Source organism: Bos taurus, chromosome 8 (genome assembly GCF_002263795.3).
Source record: "Bos taurus isolate L1 Dominette 01449 registration number 42190680 breed Hereford chromosome 8, ARS-UCD2.0, whole genome shotgun sequence".
Taxonomy (NCBI): Eukaryota; Metazoa; Chordata; class Mammalia; order Artiodactyla; family Bovidae; genus Bos; species Bos taurus.
Window position 1 is genome coordinate 46,025,586 of NC_037335.1, and position 15,340 is coordinate 46,040,925.

The 15,340-nt window shown below is 37.4% G+C and overlaps 1 protein-coding gene and 1 non-coding gene across 5 annotated transcripts in view; one reads left to right on the forward strand and one right to left on the reverse strand.

Moving 5' to 3' along the window:
• Positions 1-15,340, forward strand: part of CFAP95 (cilia and flagella associated protein 95) — a 158,884-nt gene that overhangs the window by 131,059 nt on the left and 12,485 nt on the right. For 3 of the 4 annotated variants that reach the window (XM_059889246.1, NM_001079625.2, XM_024995947.2), the window contains 1 exon segment: positions 3,743-3,800. The exons of the other annotated variant lie outside the window; for it this stretch is intronic. In XM_059889246.1, coding sequence (XP_059745229.1) covers positions 3,743-3,800 — 58 coding nt within the window. 4 annotated transcript variants of the gene reach the window in all.
• Positions 8,833-8,904, reverse strand: TRNAY-GUA (transfer RNA tyrosine (anticodon GUA)). The gene has a single exon. It is a non-coding gene; the product is annotated as a tRNA-Tyr (tRNA).

Sequence of the window (15,340 nt, forward strand, 5' to 3'; positions counted from 1 at the left end):
AGGAAAAGGAGTATGTCAAAGCTGTATATTGTTACCCTGCTTATTTAACTTATATGCAGAGTACATCATGAGAAACGCTGAGCTCGAGGATGCACAAGCTGGAATGAAGTTTGCTGGGAGAAATATCAATAACCTCAGATATGCAGATGACACCACTCTTAATGGCAGAAAGTGAAGAAGAACTAAAGAGCCTCTTGATGAAAGTGAAAGAGGAGAGTGAAAAGTTGGCTTAAAGCTCAACATTCAGAAAACTAAGATCATGGCATCTGGTCCCATCACTTCATGGCAAATAGATGGGGACACAGTGGAAACAGTGGCTGACTATATTTGGGGGTTCCAAAATCACTCTAGATGGTGATTGGAGCCATGAAATTAAAAGATGCTTGCTTCTTGGAAGGAAAGTTATGACCAACCTAGACAGCATATTAAAAAGTGGAGGCATTACTTTGCCAACAAAGGTCCGTCTAGTCAAGGCTATGGTTTTTCCAGTAGTCATGTTATGGATGTGAAAGTTGGACTATAAAGAAAGCTGAGTGCCAAAGAATTGATGCTTTTGAACTGTGGTGTTGGAGAAGACGCTTGAGAGTCCCTTGGACAGCAAGGAGATCCAACCAGTCCATCTTAAAGGAGATCAGTCCTGGGTGTTCTTTGGAAGGACTGATGTTAAAGCTGAAACTCCAATACTTTGGCCACCTGATGCGAAGAGCTGACTCATTTGAAAAGACTCTCATGCTGGGAAAGATTGAGGGCAGGAGGAGAAGGGGACGACAGAGGATGAGATGGTTGGATGGCATCATCAACTCAATGGACATGGTTTTGGGTAGACTCTGGGTGTTGGTGATGGACAGGGAGGTCTGGTGTGCTGCAGTTCATGGGGTTTCAAAGAGTCAGACATGACTGAGTGACTGAACTGAACTGAACTGACTGAATCAAAAGAAAAATGAGATATCACCCTACACCTATCAGAACAGCTATCATTAAAAAAGAACACAAATAACAAATGTGGGTGTGATGTGGAAAAAACGGAACCCCTGCACACTCTTGGGAATGTAAGGCACAGACTCTGTGGAAAACAGTATGAAGTTTTCTCAAAAACTAAAAATAGAACTACCTTATGATCCAGCAATTACACTCCTGAGTATATTTCCAGAAAAAAAATGGAACACTAATTTGAAAAGATACAAATACTGTAATGTTCAGAGCAGCACTGTTTACAATTGCTAGGATATGGAAGCAACCAAAGTGTCCTTGAACACATGAATAAAGATGTGGTATATATATATATATACAGTGGTATATATATACAATGATATATTTTACTCAGCCATACAAAGAATGTCATCCTGCCATTTGCAGCATCATGGGTGGACCTAGAGAATATTAGGCCTAGTGAGAAAAGTCAGACGGAAAAAGACATACTGTATGTTATCACTTATCTGTGTAATGTAAAAAAATAATAAAACAAACAAATGTATATAGGAAAACAGAAACAGACCCATAGAAAACAAGCTAGTGGGCTACCAATGGGGAGAAGGAAAGGAGGAAAGGAAGATTGGAGTATGATATACAAAACCACTATGTATAAAATAAACAAGCTCAAATATAGATTGTACAACACAGAGAATTATAGCCATTATTTTGTTATAACTGTTAATGAAGTATAATCTATAAGAATACGGAATAACTATGCTGTACCTAAAACTAATATAATATTATAGATAACTATACTTGAAAACCAAAAAAACAAAAAAAAAATACTAGTACAAAAAACACCCCATAGAGTTGGGCTATATAATACAGCTTGATTTTCAATCTAAGTTTGAGAAAATATTTTCACTGATGGGTTTAATTCCTTTACTTTCTTTGTGATTACCCAAGGTGTTTAGTTTTTTATGATTTTAATTGTCTTCTGAGCAGAAAAAAATTTTCACATTTTTTTTTATCCTTTCCTGCTTTCTATTAGAGTGTTCTTTAAAAATTTTAAATAATATCCTATTTGCTGGTTTGAAAGTTACACTTCTAATTTTTGTTCTTTTAATTGCCAATACTCATACTTTTAGAATCACCTAGAGCAGGGGTCCCCAACATCCAGGATCTAATGCCTCATGGTCTCCAGTGGAGCTGATGTAATAATAATAGAAATGAAGTGCACAATAAATGTAATCTGCTTGAATCATCCCCAAACCATGTCCCCCCATTCCCAGTCTGGTAAAATTGTCTTCCACGAAGTAGGTCCCTCTTGCCAAAAAGATAGGGGACCAATGACCTAAACGGCTTGTTAAAGCAAGATTGTGGGGCCCACTCCTAGAATTTGTAATTAAGTGGACTTGGCGTGACATCCAAGTATTTGCATTTCTAACAAGTCCCCAGATAATGCTAATGTTGCGCCTCTGGAAATCACATCTTGAAAATCTGACAGTAATTAATTGGTGGTTGCTGCTGCTAAGTCGCTTCAGTCATGTCCGGCTCTGTGCGACCCCATAGATGGCAGCCCACCAGGCTCTCCCATCCCTGGGATTCTCCAGGCAAGAACACTGGAATGGGTTGCCATTTCCTTCTCCAATGCATGAAAGTGAAAAGTGAAAGTGAAGTTGCTCAGTTGTGTCCAACTCTTTGGGACCCCATGGACTGCAGCCCACCAGGCTCCTCTGTCAATGGGATTTTCTAGGCAAGAGTACTGGAGTGGGGTGCCATCTCCTTCTCCGAATTGGTGGTTAGCACCAGATAAATATTAGCATCTGTACCCAGTAACCATTCTTAGTTGACATCCTAGTTAGTTTTGAATTCTTCTACTTGTTCTCTACCCTCCCTTCAGCTCAGTCATATGTTAAAATGTTTAAATGTCCTTTTTCCTGGTATTTTTAGGTTTGCAATTCTCAGATGAATTTCTTTGACCATCTAATCCCATAATATTGCCAGGAACAGAATCAGGACAGTAATTTCTCATAGGAGAAAAAAATTTTCCCCAATTCTGAGTACTAGACAGAGAGAAACTTTCTTGCAAGTTTCCCTAGTCTGATGGCTAGAGTTTCTTTGGTCTCTTTTATATGTAGGTACAACATTTACAGACTCTTGACTAGAAGCAGCAGTTTAGTTCTGGTGAGATACAGTATATATGGTCACATAGAGTTGGACACTTAGCACACACACATATGGAGGTACAGCCTTTACAAACTCCTGATTATAAGTAGCAATTTAGCTCTGTGCCTTCTGTGAACCCAAGGTCATGTTTCCTGCCCTTGATAGGCAGTTCAAACTCCAGCTTTGAGTCTTAGACTGTGTTTGTAAGACTTGGGGGAGAAGGATGTATTTCACTCAGCATTTCTATGTATTTCATGGAGTGGAGGTTGGGGAAACTATGTAATCTCAGATGACCTGGTTTGTATTATTTTTCAGTTGCCAACTAGCAGAGAACATGGGGTATAGGGTCAAAAATTTGAAAAGTACAAAGTGAGTGGAAAAGAGAACCCTTGTCTGGAATGAACCTGAGCTTTGGGACTTGGTAGCATATCATTAGCATAGAAGAATAGTAGGTGATACTGGAAGTAATTGAAGGAAGGCACCTTGCTGGTGATAGTTAACACTATAAATGAGGCCTGGGAAATTAAAAAATTTAAAATTTTTATTAAGGCCAATTTTCCTTGAAATGTTTTTATTTTGTTTAAAGCACATACTACTAAAAAATTAAGATGTTTTTCTTTTGGAGTCATTCTTATCTCAGATATTGACTTATCTTTGTTAGGTGTACATTGACAACATATGCTGAAGAATATGCTCCACCATATGAATATCAGCCACTTGTGAGTATAACAGAGCTGAAAAGCCATATTCTAATATTTCTGTGCTTAATATGATTCTTTACATCTAGTGTAAATAGTCAAGCTTGAGAAGAAAGGACAAATTGTTGAGATTTATGATGTTTTATATTTATCTAGAGATATTAGCTATTTGTGGGAGTTAATGGAATATTTTATGGTTATGATTTATTTTGGGAACAAGTTTATAGATTTCAGGGAGAAAATATTGCAGTATCTAAAATATATTAGTTACTTTCTTCCTCATCTTTGTTTTATTGTCCTGCTCCATAAATGCAATTTATCTGGAATAAGAATCTACCTTTCTATTCATTTGTATTATATTAGCATATGAAAATAAGTGGTTTAATTTAGCCCTGGGAAATATGTATGCTGATAAAATATGTCTAGTTTTACAACTTCAGTATCAGTTCAGTTCAGTCACTCAGTCGTGTCTGACTCTTTGCGACCCCATAAATTGCAGCACGCCAGGCCTCCCTGTCCATCACTAACACCCGGAGTTCACCCAGACTCACATCCATCGAGTCAGTGATGCCATCCAGCCATCTCATCCTCTGTCGTCCCCTTCTCCTCCTGCCCCCAATCCCTCCCAGCATCAGTCTTTTCCAATGAGTCAACTCTTCGCAGGAGGTGGCCAAAGTACTGGAGTTTCAGCTTTAGCATCATTCCTTCCAAAGAAATCCCAGGGCTGATCTCCTTCAAAATGAACTGGTTGGATCTCCTTGCAGTCCAAGGGACTCTCAAGAGTCTTCTCCAACACCACAGTTCAAAAGCATCAATTCTTCGACGCTTAGCCTTCTTCACAGTCCAACTCTCACATCCATACATGACCACAGGAAAAACCATAGCCTTGACTAGATGGACCTTTGTTGGCAAAGTAAAAAGTTGGCTTTTCAATATGTTATCTAGGTTGGTCATAACTTTCCTTCCAAGGAGTAAGTGTCTTTTAATTTCATGGCTGCAGTCACCATCTGCTGTGATTTTGGAGCCCAAAAAATAAAGTCTGACACTGTGTCCACTGTTTCCCCATCTATTTCCCATGAAGTGATGGGACCAGATGCCATGATCTTCATTTTCTGAATGTTGAGCTTTAAGCCAACTTTTTCACTCTCCACTTTCACTTTCATCAAGAGACTTTGTAGTTCCTCTTCACTTTCTGCCATAAGGCTGATGTCATCTGCATATCTGAGGTTATTGATATTTCTCCTGGCAATCTTGATTCCAGCTTGTGTTTCTTCCAGTCCAGCGTTTCTCATGATGTACTCTGCATAGAAGTTAAATAAGCAGGGTGACAATATACAGCCTTGACGTACTCCTTTTCCTATTTGGAACCAGTCTGTTGTTCCATGTCCAGTTCTAACTGTTGCTTCCTGACCTGCATACAAATTTCTCAAGAGGCAGGTCAGGTGGTCTGGTATTCCCATCTCTTTCAGAATTTTCCACAGTTTCTTGTGATCCACACAGTCAAAGGCTTTGGCATAGTCAATAAAGCAGAAATAGATGTTTTTCTGGAACTCTCTTGCTTTTTCGATGGTCTGGCAGATGTTGGCAATTTGATGTCTGGTTCCTCTGCCTTTTCTAAAACCAGCTTGAACATCAGGAAGTTCACGGTTCACGTATTGCTGAAGCCTGGCTTGAAGAATTTTGAGCATTACTTTACTAGCATGTACTTGTACTTAAAACATTATACAACAAAAGCAAAACAAGGCTGCTTCCTATTAGTCTTGTTCTAGAAGTCCTAACTGGTGCAATAAATAAGAGACTTAGCTACTGAAAAAGAGGAGAAAAAAAATCTTTATTTTTGGATAGTATGATTTCTTCTCAGGAGAACCAGGATGTTAAAATAATAAGTACTTAGAATCAGTTTAGACCACTTAGTAAGGTGATTGAATATAAAATATATCAAAGATAATATTTTTCCTTCATATTAGCAATAACTGCTTAGTAAGCAATCCATAAAAGAAAAAAACATACAAATTGCTATAGCAACACAAATTTTAAGTACTTTTATGAAGAAAATTCTCAGATAAAGATCAATAAAGAAGATGTGGAAGCTCCTCTCCAAAGATGGTAGACAGGCTACTTACCCAGCAAGAGTTAAATGTTCCTCCACCTTTTGAATCACGGTTGTCAGGTGACAGATTTGAGCAATAGAACATGACAACAGTAACTCTATGCCAAATCTAGGCTAGCTTTAATAAGACTGCTTCCAATTCCTGGAGCCCTGAGCCACGGGCTAGGAAATCTAGGCTACTCTGCTGAAGGGAGAGGCCATGAGGAGGGATAATGATATACTTAACTTATGAACGATGAAACCATCTTGGACATCCAGCCTCGTGGGCATAGACTGAAGCTTCAGTTGTCATCTGACTACAAACCACAAGAGATTGCAAGAAAATAATAATAAATTGTTATTTGAAGGCATTAAGTTTTGGGTGTTTTGTTTTTTTTTTAATAAATACACACCAAAGGTAACTGAAACAGAAATCTCAAGTACAAGGGAATATCTACTGTTTAGGGGACTGGGAAACTAAATTAATTATAAGTTAAATTTATAAATTTAATATAATTACATTAAAAAATCCGAATGGACTTTGTTTACTATCTGAGAACTCTAAGATTCTGAAAGTTATTTGAGAGTATAAACAGATGAGAATAATAAAAAGTTATTTGAAACAGTGGCATAACCATTTATGGAAATAAAAGATTCCTGATACCACCTATATTATAATATTATTTATTTTTGCTTATTAAAAATACAAATCAAGCTGTTAGAAAAGCAAATATGATGGCTTATGGATTAATATGCTTAATACATAAAGAATTCAGATTTATTGGCAGGAAAACTGTTCAACCATAGGTAAATGAGCCAAGGGCATATAAAGACAATTCACAAATTGGGAAATAATTATTATTAGTTAACTGACAAATACAGGGCAAATCCCAGTCTACAAATAACAGAATGTGTGGATTAAAACAGTACATTTTTTTGCTAGAAAAATTGGTGATATTTTTTAAAATAATAATACTCTGTTGAGTGACACTAGGGTGAGATGGCTACTTTTTTTTCTATTGCCAGAAATATTGTAAATTGTTTGTCTTTCTGGAAAGGAATTTTTCAATATGAATTGATACACTATTTGATCTAATAATTCTAAGGATTTCCCCAAGAAAAACAATTCAATCCAGGGACAAAGTTTATATCCATTGATATTCATCACTGAATTATTTATTATGGCAAACTTGGAAATTACTCAATGTTTTAGAATTGGGTACAGTACTCTAGGGATTCAGAATGAGTCTCCAAAAAATGTTTCACTCCTGCATGAGGATTTTTTTGAGCCAAAGACCCTGTGGGTTAAGATAACCTAATCTCCTCCTTTAACTACCTAGAAGAATTTAAACCGGGAATTTTTCTCAGGAAAAAAAAAAAAGTTATTACTGGAGATAAATTTTAGCTAAGTTGCTGCATCTATATTGCAGGGCAAATGTCTAATTGCCAAACATCTGCTCTTATTGTCTTGAAATAAGACAATTCCTGTCTTTGGACGCCCCAGGCCTCTATCCCATTCCTTAGCTCAGGATGACATGTATACCTCATTTTATCTTTCTGTCTTTGAACCTTCTCATGTATGTCAGGTTCCTGTATGTATGAAATTAAATTAGACTTTTTCTGGCTAATCTGTCTTATGTCAGTTTAATTCTTAGACTAATCAGAAGAATCTATAAGTGTAAAGGAAAGTTTTGTTTTCCTTTCTGACAGTACTAATTAAATAGGTTGTAATCACATAATGAGATATTTTATATATTTATATATTCCACCCTTTAGAAAGTCCATGGATAGTTCTTAGTGTCTTGATAAATCTTCTTATTTAAGGTCAAGGAAAATCATTAAGATACAAAATTGTATGTGTATTTTTCCTCCATACTTTTATCTAAAAGTATGGAGGAAAAAAAGCCTGAAGAAACTGTTAAATGCTATAAAAGTTGGCTAGTGAATGCTGAAATTCTAGATGATTTCCTTCATTATTACACTTTTCAACATTTTTCAGTGTAGCAAGCATGGTGGTTTATAATCAGAACCACAAGGAAATATATATTATTTAAAAATGAGTTTCAGGCTCATTTCCTTATTTGCATGGGATTTGGTCCCATCTCTAAAAAAAGGAAGTTGCAAGGCACATAATTAAAAACTCACAAAATTCAAAGGACTAATTTTCCCATAAGCATAAATATAAAGAATGTGGGATGTATTTTTTGGGTGAATAACTCTTTAGCCACTGTGTTATGTATTTGTACTTTTAATTTTTTCAGCATTATGTCTAGTATTTCTCATGTTGCTTGTTTCCACATTAACAGCACAGCATGCAGCATGTGATGGCAGTTGTTTGGCTTTATTTAGAGTTTTGTTCATTTACTTCTAAGTTTCTTGTCAAAGTAATTGACTTTGAGCATGTTTTCAGTACTGCTTCTAGCACCCCATTTAATAATGCTTGCATTACATTGTTATAGAATATAAAAACTATTTTAAATTGTAATGACAGTGAATGGTTAAGTAATAGCAGAATAGTGACTGAACTCAGACTTAGAAGATACCATTCACATAAAAAAATATATGATTCATAAAATACTGACAAAATAAAGAGAATATTTTTTACTTGCTAGAGACCTCACCATGTGGCCTTTACATAAACACAACTCACCATTCACTCAGTCTATCACTTTTGCAATTATGCAGTTTCTGGAGAAATCTTAAAATATTTTGATTTGTATTATCTCAAATTTTATGCATGAATTGAGGCTTTATAAATTTTTATATTGTTGTCTCTTACATTTGCTTAATTCACATTTGCATAAAGTAGGATGGAATTATAAGAAGTCTTGAAGTGAAGTGAAGTTGCTCAGTTGTGTCCGACTCTTTGTGACCCCATGGACAGTAGCCTACCAGGCTCCACCATCCATGGGATTTTCCAGACAAGAATACTGGATGGGCTGCCATTTCTTTCTCCAGGGGATCTTCCCAATCCAGGGATCGAACCTGGGTCTCCTGCATTACAGACAGACACTTTACCGTCTGAGCCACCAGGGAAGCCCTAAGAAGTCTTAAGGGAATCCAAATAATCTCCCTATATGAATTAATAAATCCAAAATATTAGGAAGCTATGAAATTATTTCTAAGGAGAGAAAAGAAAGAGAATTGCAAGTTTCTTCTTCAGAATTCCACTTCCTAAAGGGGGTATTTAATTTCAATGAAAGATACCTTCTTTTAAAATCTTTCCTATCCGTCTCCCAAAGAACCAAAATAAAGGAAAAGTCACAGAGATATTACATCAGAAGATTGGTCTAAGACTGGATGTTTGTAGGGTACATGAATCTTTTAGACAAAGGACAAGTGAGGAGAGGGTAATGGTGGAGAGTCAACTGAACACACTTAGGATTAGTAAGGAAAATAATTATTTCAGGCATGGACTAGCAAACTCAGGAAGTTGAGGAGTAGGGAATTAAAAAAAAGAACAAGCATGGCAATAGTGAAGGAGTGAGAGAGCTAAAAGAATTAGAGGTAGTGAGTGAAGGGGATGTACTGGAATTTATTGATATTTCTGATTTAGAACAATCTGGGGGAATCACAGATCCCAAGATGTGGTCATGGGAATGAGGTGTTATAATGGAATCTAAGCCATTGACTTGAGAAGGTGAAAAAATGGTAAGTGAGAGTGTTGGCTAGATTCTACATATGAGTGTTGATGTCAGCCTACAAGATAGTAGGAAAGAAAGGTAGGACCAAAGACTGAGTCAAATGACCAGTCCCTCGGTGGGAGCATTTTGGAGATTCATGGCTCCTCCCAGCCCTGCAGCTGCCATTTGAGTACATCTGATTGGATGGGGGAGCCTGGTGGGCTACCGTCTATGGGGTTGCACAGAGTTGGACACGACTGAAGCAACTTAGAAGAAGAAGAAGACGAAGAAGATTGGTCTTTACTGTGTGAATTACCATTCCTTTTTCCTAAAGAGAGCTGTCTATTGAATTATCTTTCCAGGCATATGTGTAGCTTTAAGCCAGAAAATGTTTCATATCTCAGTTCTTTCAGAGATAAAAAACTGAGGAACTCTTAGAGAGTTACGTATTAAAGCTGGCATGCATTCCAAATTGATTACAAGGAACCTAAGCAGTGTTGCCCAGTAGGTAAGAAAGAGGCTGTATCTGTTTAAAATATTCCCAACAATGGTAGGATTGACCTACCCTGTCACCGGGATTCTGTGCCCTGGTATGGATACAGCATTGTTAAAATATTGATATTTCTGTGCTATTTAGAAATTTGCTGTGGCCTTGTGTTCTCCAGAACCCTGCTGCCTCAGTAGCCCAGCATTCTGGACTCCCAGGACCCAGGGGTACATTATGACTTACCTGGGCCCTAAGGACTTTCATGGGCTCCTTCTTCCACTGAAAGAAAAAAAAATTAAATAATGTATTTTACAACTGTATTGCCATAAAGGCAAATATAATCCAGGTTGGATTATATTCACTTTTGTTAATTTATTTTTATTTTTTATTTTTAAATTTTATTTTATTTAACTTTACAATATTGTATTGGTTTTGCCATATATCAAAATGAACCTGCCACAGGTATACATGTGTTCCCCATCCTGAACCCTCCTCCCTCCTCCCTCCCCAAACCATTCCTCTGGGTCGTCCCAGTGCACCAGCCCCAAGCATCCAATATCGTGCATCGAACCTGGACTGGCGACTCGTTTCATATATGATATTATACATATTTCAATGCCATTCTCCAAAATTATCCCACCCTCTCCCTCTCCCACAGAGTCCAAAAGACTGTTCTATACATCAGTATCTCTTTTGCTAATTGAAAGGCTTATTGAAGAGATCTATTTTTAGGCTGCATTTCTCACTGGTATTTTGTAAAGATTACCTATCCTTTTTTCTTTTATATTTTTATACTGTTCTGCCTCCTTGCCTATTTTTGATTATTTGTGACTATACTATTGTATTTTATAGCCATGTTATGTGATCATGTTATTGCTGACCCTCCTGAAATTATCAGTATACTATGGGTGTTATTTTTGTTGTTGTTTAGATGCTAAGTCGTATCTATCTCTTTTGTGATCCCATGGACTGTAGCCTGCCAGACTTCTCTGGCCATGGGATTTCCCAGGAAGTGAATTGTCATTTCCTTCTCTAGGGGATCTTCACTGGAGTGAATTGCCATTTCCTTCTCTAGGGGATCTTCCTGACTCAGGAATTGAACCTGCGTCTCCTGCATTGCAGGCAGATTCTTTACTGCTCAGCCACCAGGGAAGTCCAGTGGGTGTTATTACACAAAACTAAATCATACAACACTCATCTTTTCCTGAGAAATACTTTTGGACTTTGGTACTCTATTTTAAGCAAAATTTTCTGTATAATAGCTGCCATTGCTTACTGCCTTGAGATGTTAATGGGTATTAAATTACTGGCATCATTTCCTGGCTTCAATATGAGTTTATATCATTTAATAGAGTTAGTTTTTCAAAATGGCATTTGCATTTTTCATTATGGTAAAATATATATAATATAAAAGTACCATTTTAACCTTTTTTTAGTTTACAATTTAGTGGCACTAAGTACATTCACATTATTGTTATAGTCACTTTGAAAATTCTGATTTTAAAATAAATTAAAACACTTTTGTGGGAACTTTAAAATACTATGGGCCTTAGACACTGGGCTTTCTGTGCCTCACGGCTCAGTGGGCTGAGCCTGGATTTTCTTTCTGGTAGCTTAACACCTGCCTGACAGGGGCATCTAAAACTTGTCCAAAGTGCTTGGTGTGTATTGATTTATAAATACTTTGAATATCATCCCAAACCAAGATACACCTCAGCTAGGAGTCACCTTGAGCACTATCAAGAGCCTTTTATTGTTTTATTAGGCTCAGAAACATGAAAGAAACTCCTTAAAGCCTGGAATTACCCTTAGTTTCCTGCTTCCCAGGAAGGGATGTCTAACAGGGGCTTTAAAAAGAAGATAAGGGAAAGAGTGACTTACCAAAAACCACCAGTAGTTGGGTCAGAAAGTGAATCTAGAACAGGTTGGGGTTTCTGTAGGAAACATTACCCGTCTGAACTAAATTAGCTTTCATTTCCACTTCTTTTTAAGCCCTTCTCTTTGTATCTGCTCCATTCTGTGTCCCTGTGATCTTCCATAATTCCAGTGTAGATAGTCTTTTTCTTTTTTTCTTGTTCTTTTGTTATTATTATTGTTTTAAAAATGTAATAGCATGAAAAGTTGTTCATTGTAAATCTGGTCACACTGAATAATCATGTGTAAGCCTTGTAGTCTAGAATAGAGTGTAGTTTTGCCAAGCTTTCATCCAAAAAATTAAGGTTGAACTTTAATTAGGTAATGTTTCAGAGTCCATAATGTGTCTTCATAATTTTTATTTTAGTACTACTTCACTTTGTACTGCATCTTAATATATCTACTATTTAATTTTCTCTTTTTTCTTCTGTTAAGGTTCTGACTCACTGTCTACTAAGAGTATAATCATGGCCCTTTGCTGAATACTCTTGTTTATCTTATTATGTACTGTTGACTGAAATGAAATGAGAGAGAGGTTTACATTCTTCTGCAAAAGAGGTGTAGTGGTGAGGGAGTGGAATTGGAGAAGAAGGAAGAGAGGTCACATGATTGTACCTAATATTTTTTGATTGACATCAAGGTGTTTCAAAATCCTGCTTCTAGTTAACCACAGAAACAGCCTTCTCTTACTTGGGTTCAGAAGGAGATGGTGGCTTTCTTTGATGTATATTCATACCTGAAAGATCTCAATATGTGTTGTACATATGTGTGCTGACCTGAAACATACATATGGCCATGATTTTGTAGCTTATAGGCAAATAATTCTGAATCTGAGTCTCATGGCATTCTCCGAGTGCTAAGAGACCACATTTCCTAAAATGGGAAGGAATGGGTGAATTTAATTCAGATGACCATTATATCTACTACTATGGGAAAGAGTCCTTTAGAAGAAATGAAGTATCCCTCAAAGTCAACAAAAGAGTCTGAAATGTAGTACTTGGGTACAATCTAGAAAATGACAGAATGATCTCAGTTCATTTCCAAGACAAACCATTGAACATAACAATAATAATCCAAGTCTGTGCCCCAACCACAAATGCCACAGAAGCTAAAGTTGAATGGTTCTATGAAGAGCTACAAGATATTCTAGAACTAATGCCAAAAAGAGATGTCCTTTTCATAATAGGGGACTGGAATGCAAAAGTAGGAAGTCCAGATACCTGCAATAACAGACAAGTTTGGTCTTAAGATACAAAATGAAGCAGGACAAAGGCAAACAGAGTTTTGTCAAGAGAGCACACTGGTCATAGCAAAGCACCCTCTTCCAATGACACAAGAGATGACTGTACACATGGATATCACCAGATGGTCAACAGTGAAATCAGATTGATTATATTCCTTGCAGTCAAAGATGGAGAAACTCTTTATAAATCAGCAAAAATACTTGGAGCTGACTATGGCTCAGATCATGAGCTTCTTATTGCAAAATTCAGGCTTGAATTGAAGAAAGTAGGGAAAATCACTAGGCCATTTGGGTATGACCTAAATCAAATTCCCTATGACTATACAGTGGAGGTGATGAATAGATTCAAGGGATTAAATCTGGTAGACAGAGTGCCTGAAGAACTATGGACAGAGGTTTGTAACATTATACAGGAGGCTGTGACCAAAACCATCCCAAAGAAAAAGAAATGCAAGAGGGTAAAGTGGTTGTCTGAGGAGGCTTTCTAAATAGCTGAGAAAAGAAGAGAACTGAAAGGCAAGAGAGAAAGGAAAAGATATATGCAACTGAATGCAGAGTTCCATAGAATAGCAAGGAGAGATAAGAAAGCCGCCTTAAGTGAACAATGCAAAGAAATAGAGGAAAACAATAGAATGGGAAACACTAGAGATCTCAAGAAAATTAGATATATCAAGGGAACATTTCATGCAAAGATGGGCACAATAAAGGACAGAAATGGTATGAACTTAATAGAAGCAGAAGAGATCAAGAAGAGGTGGCAAAAATACACAGAAGAACTATACAAAAAAGATCTTCATGACCTAGATAACCATGAAGGTGTGGTCACTCAACTAGACCCGCACATCCTGGAATGTGAAGCCAAGCGGGCCTGAAGAGGCATCGCTATGAAACACAGCTAGTGGAGGTGATGGAATTCCAGTTTAACTGTTTCAGATCCTGAAAGATGATGCTATTAAAGTGTTGCACTCAATATGCCAGTAAATTTGGAAAACTCAGCAGTGACGACAGGACTGGAAAAGGTCAGTTTTCATTCCAATCCCAAAGAAGGGCAATGCCAAAGAATGTTCAAACTACTGCACAATTGCACTCATTTCACACGCTAGCAAGGTAATACTCAAAATCCTCCAAGCTAGGCTTCAATAGTACATGAACTGAGAACTTCCAGACATACAAGCTGTATTTAGAAAAGGCAAAGGAACCAGAGATAAAATTTCCAACATTCATTGGATCATAGAAAAAGCAAGGGAATTCCAGGAAAACATCTACTTCTGCTTCATTGACTATGCTATAAAGCCTTTGACTGTGTGGATCAAAAAAAAACTGTGGAAAATTCTTTAAGATATGGGAATACCAGATCACCTTACCTGTCTCCTGAGAAACCTGTATACAGGTTAAGAAGCAACAGTTAGAACCAGACAGGGAACAATGGACTGGTTCAAAACTGGGTAAGGAGCATATCAAGGCTGTGTTTTTTGTAACCCTGCTTATTTAACTTCTATGAAGAGAACATCATGTGAAATGGCAGGCCGGATGAATCACAAGTTGGAATCACCATTGCTGGGAAAAATATCAATAACCTCAGGTATGCAGATGATACCACTCTAATGGCAGAAAGTGAAGAAGAACTAAAAGAGCTTCTTGATGAGGTTGAAAGAAGAGAGTGAAAAAGCTGGCTTAAAATTCAGCATTCAAAAACTAAGATCATGGCATCTGGCCCCATCATCACTTCATGGCAAATATGTGTGTGTTGAGTCATGTCCGACTCTGTAACCCCATGGACTGTAGCCCTCCAGCCTCCTCTGTACATGGGATTTCCCAGGAAAGACTGCTGGACTGCTGTTTCCTACTCCAGGGGATCTTTCTGACCCAAGGATTGAACCCATGTCTCTTACATACTCTGCATTGACAGGCGGATTCTTTACCAACTGGGCTACCTGGGAAGCCAAATAGAAGGGGGAAAAGTGAAATATTTTATTTTCTTGGGCTCCAAAATCACTGCAATGATTACTGAAGAAATGAAATTAAAGGACACTTGCTCCTTGGAAGGAGAGTTTTGACAAAGAGCTTCCTTTGTAGCTCAGTTGGTAAAGACTCTTCCTGCAATGCAGGAAACCTGGATTCAATCCGTGGGTCAGGAAGATCCCCTGGAGAAGGAAATGGCAACCCACTCCAGTATTGTTGCTTGTAGAATCCCATGGACAGAGG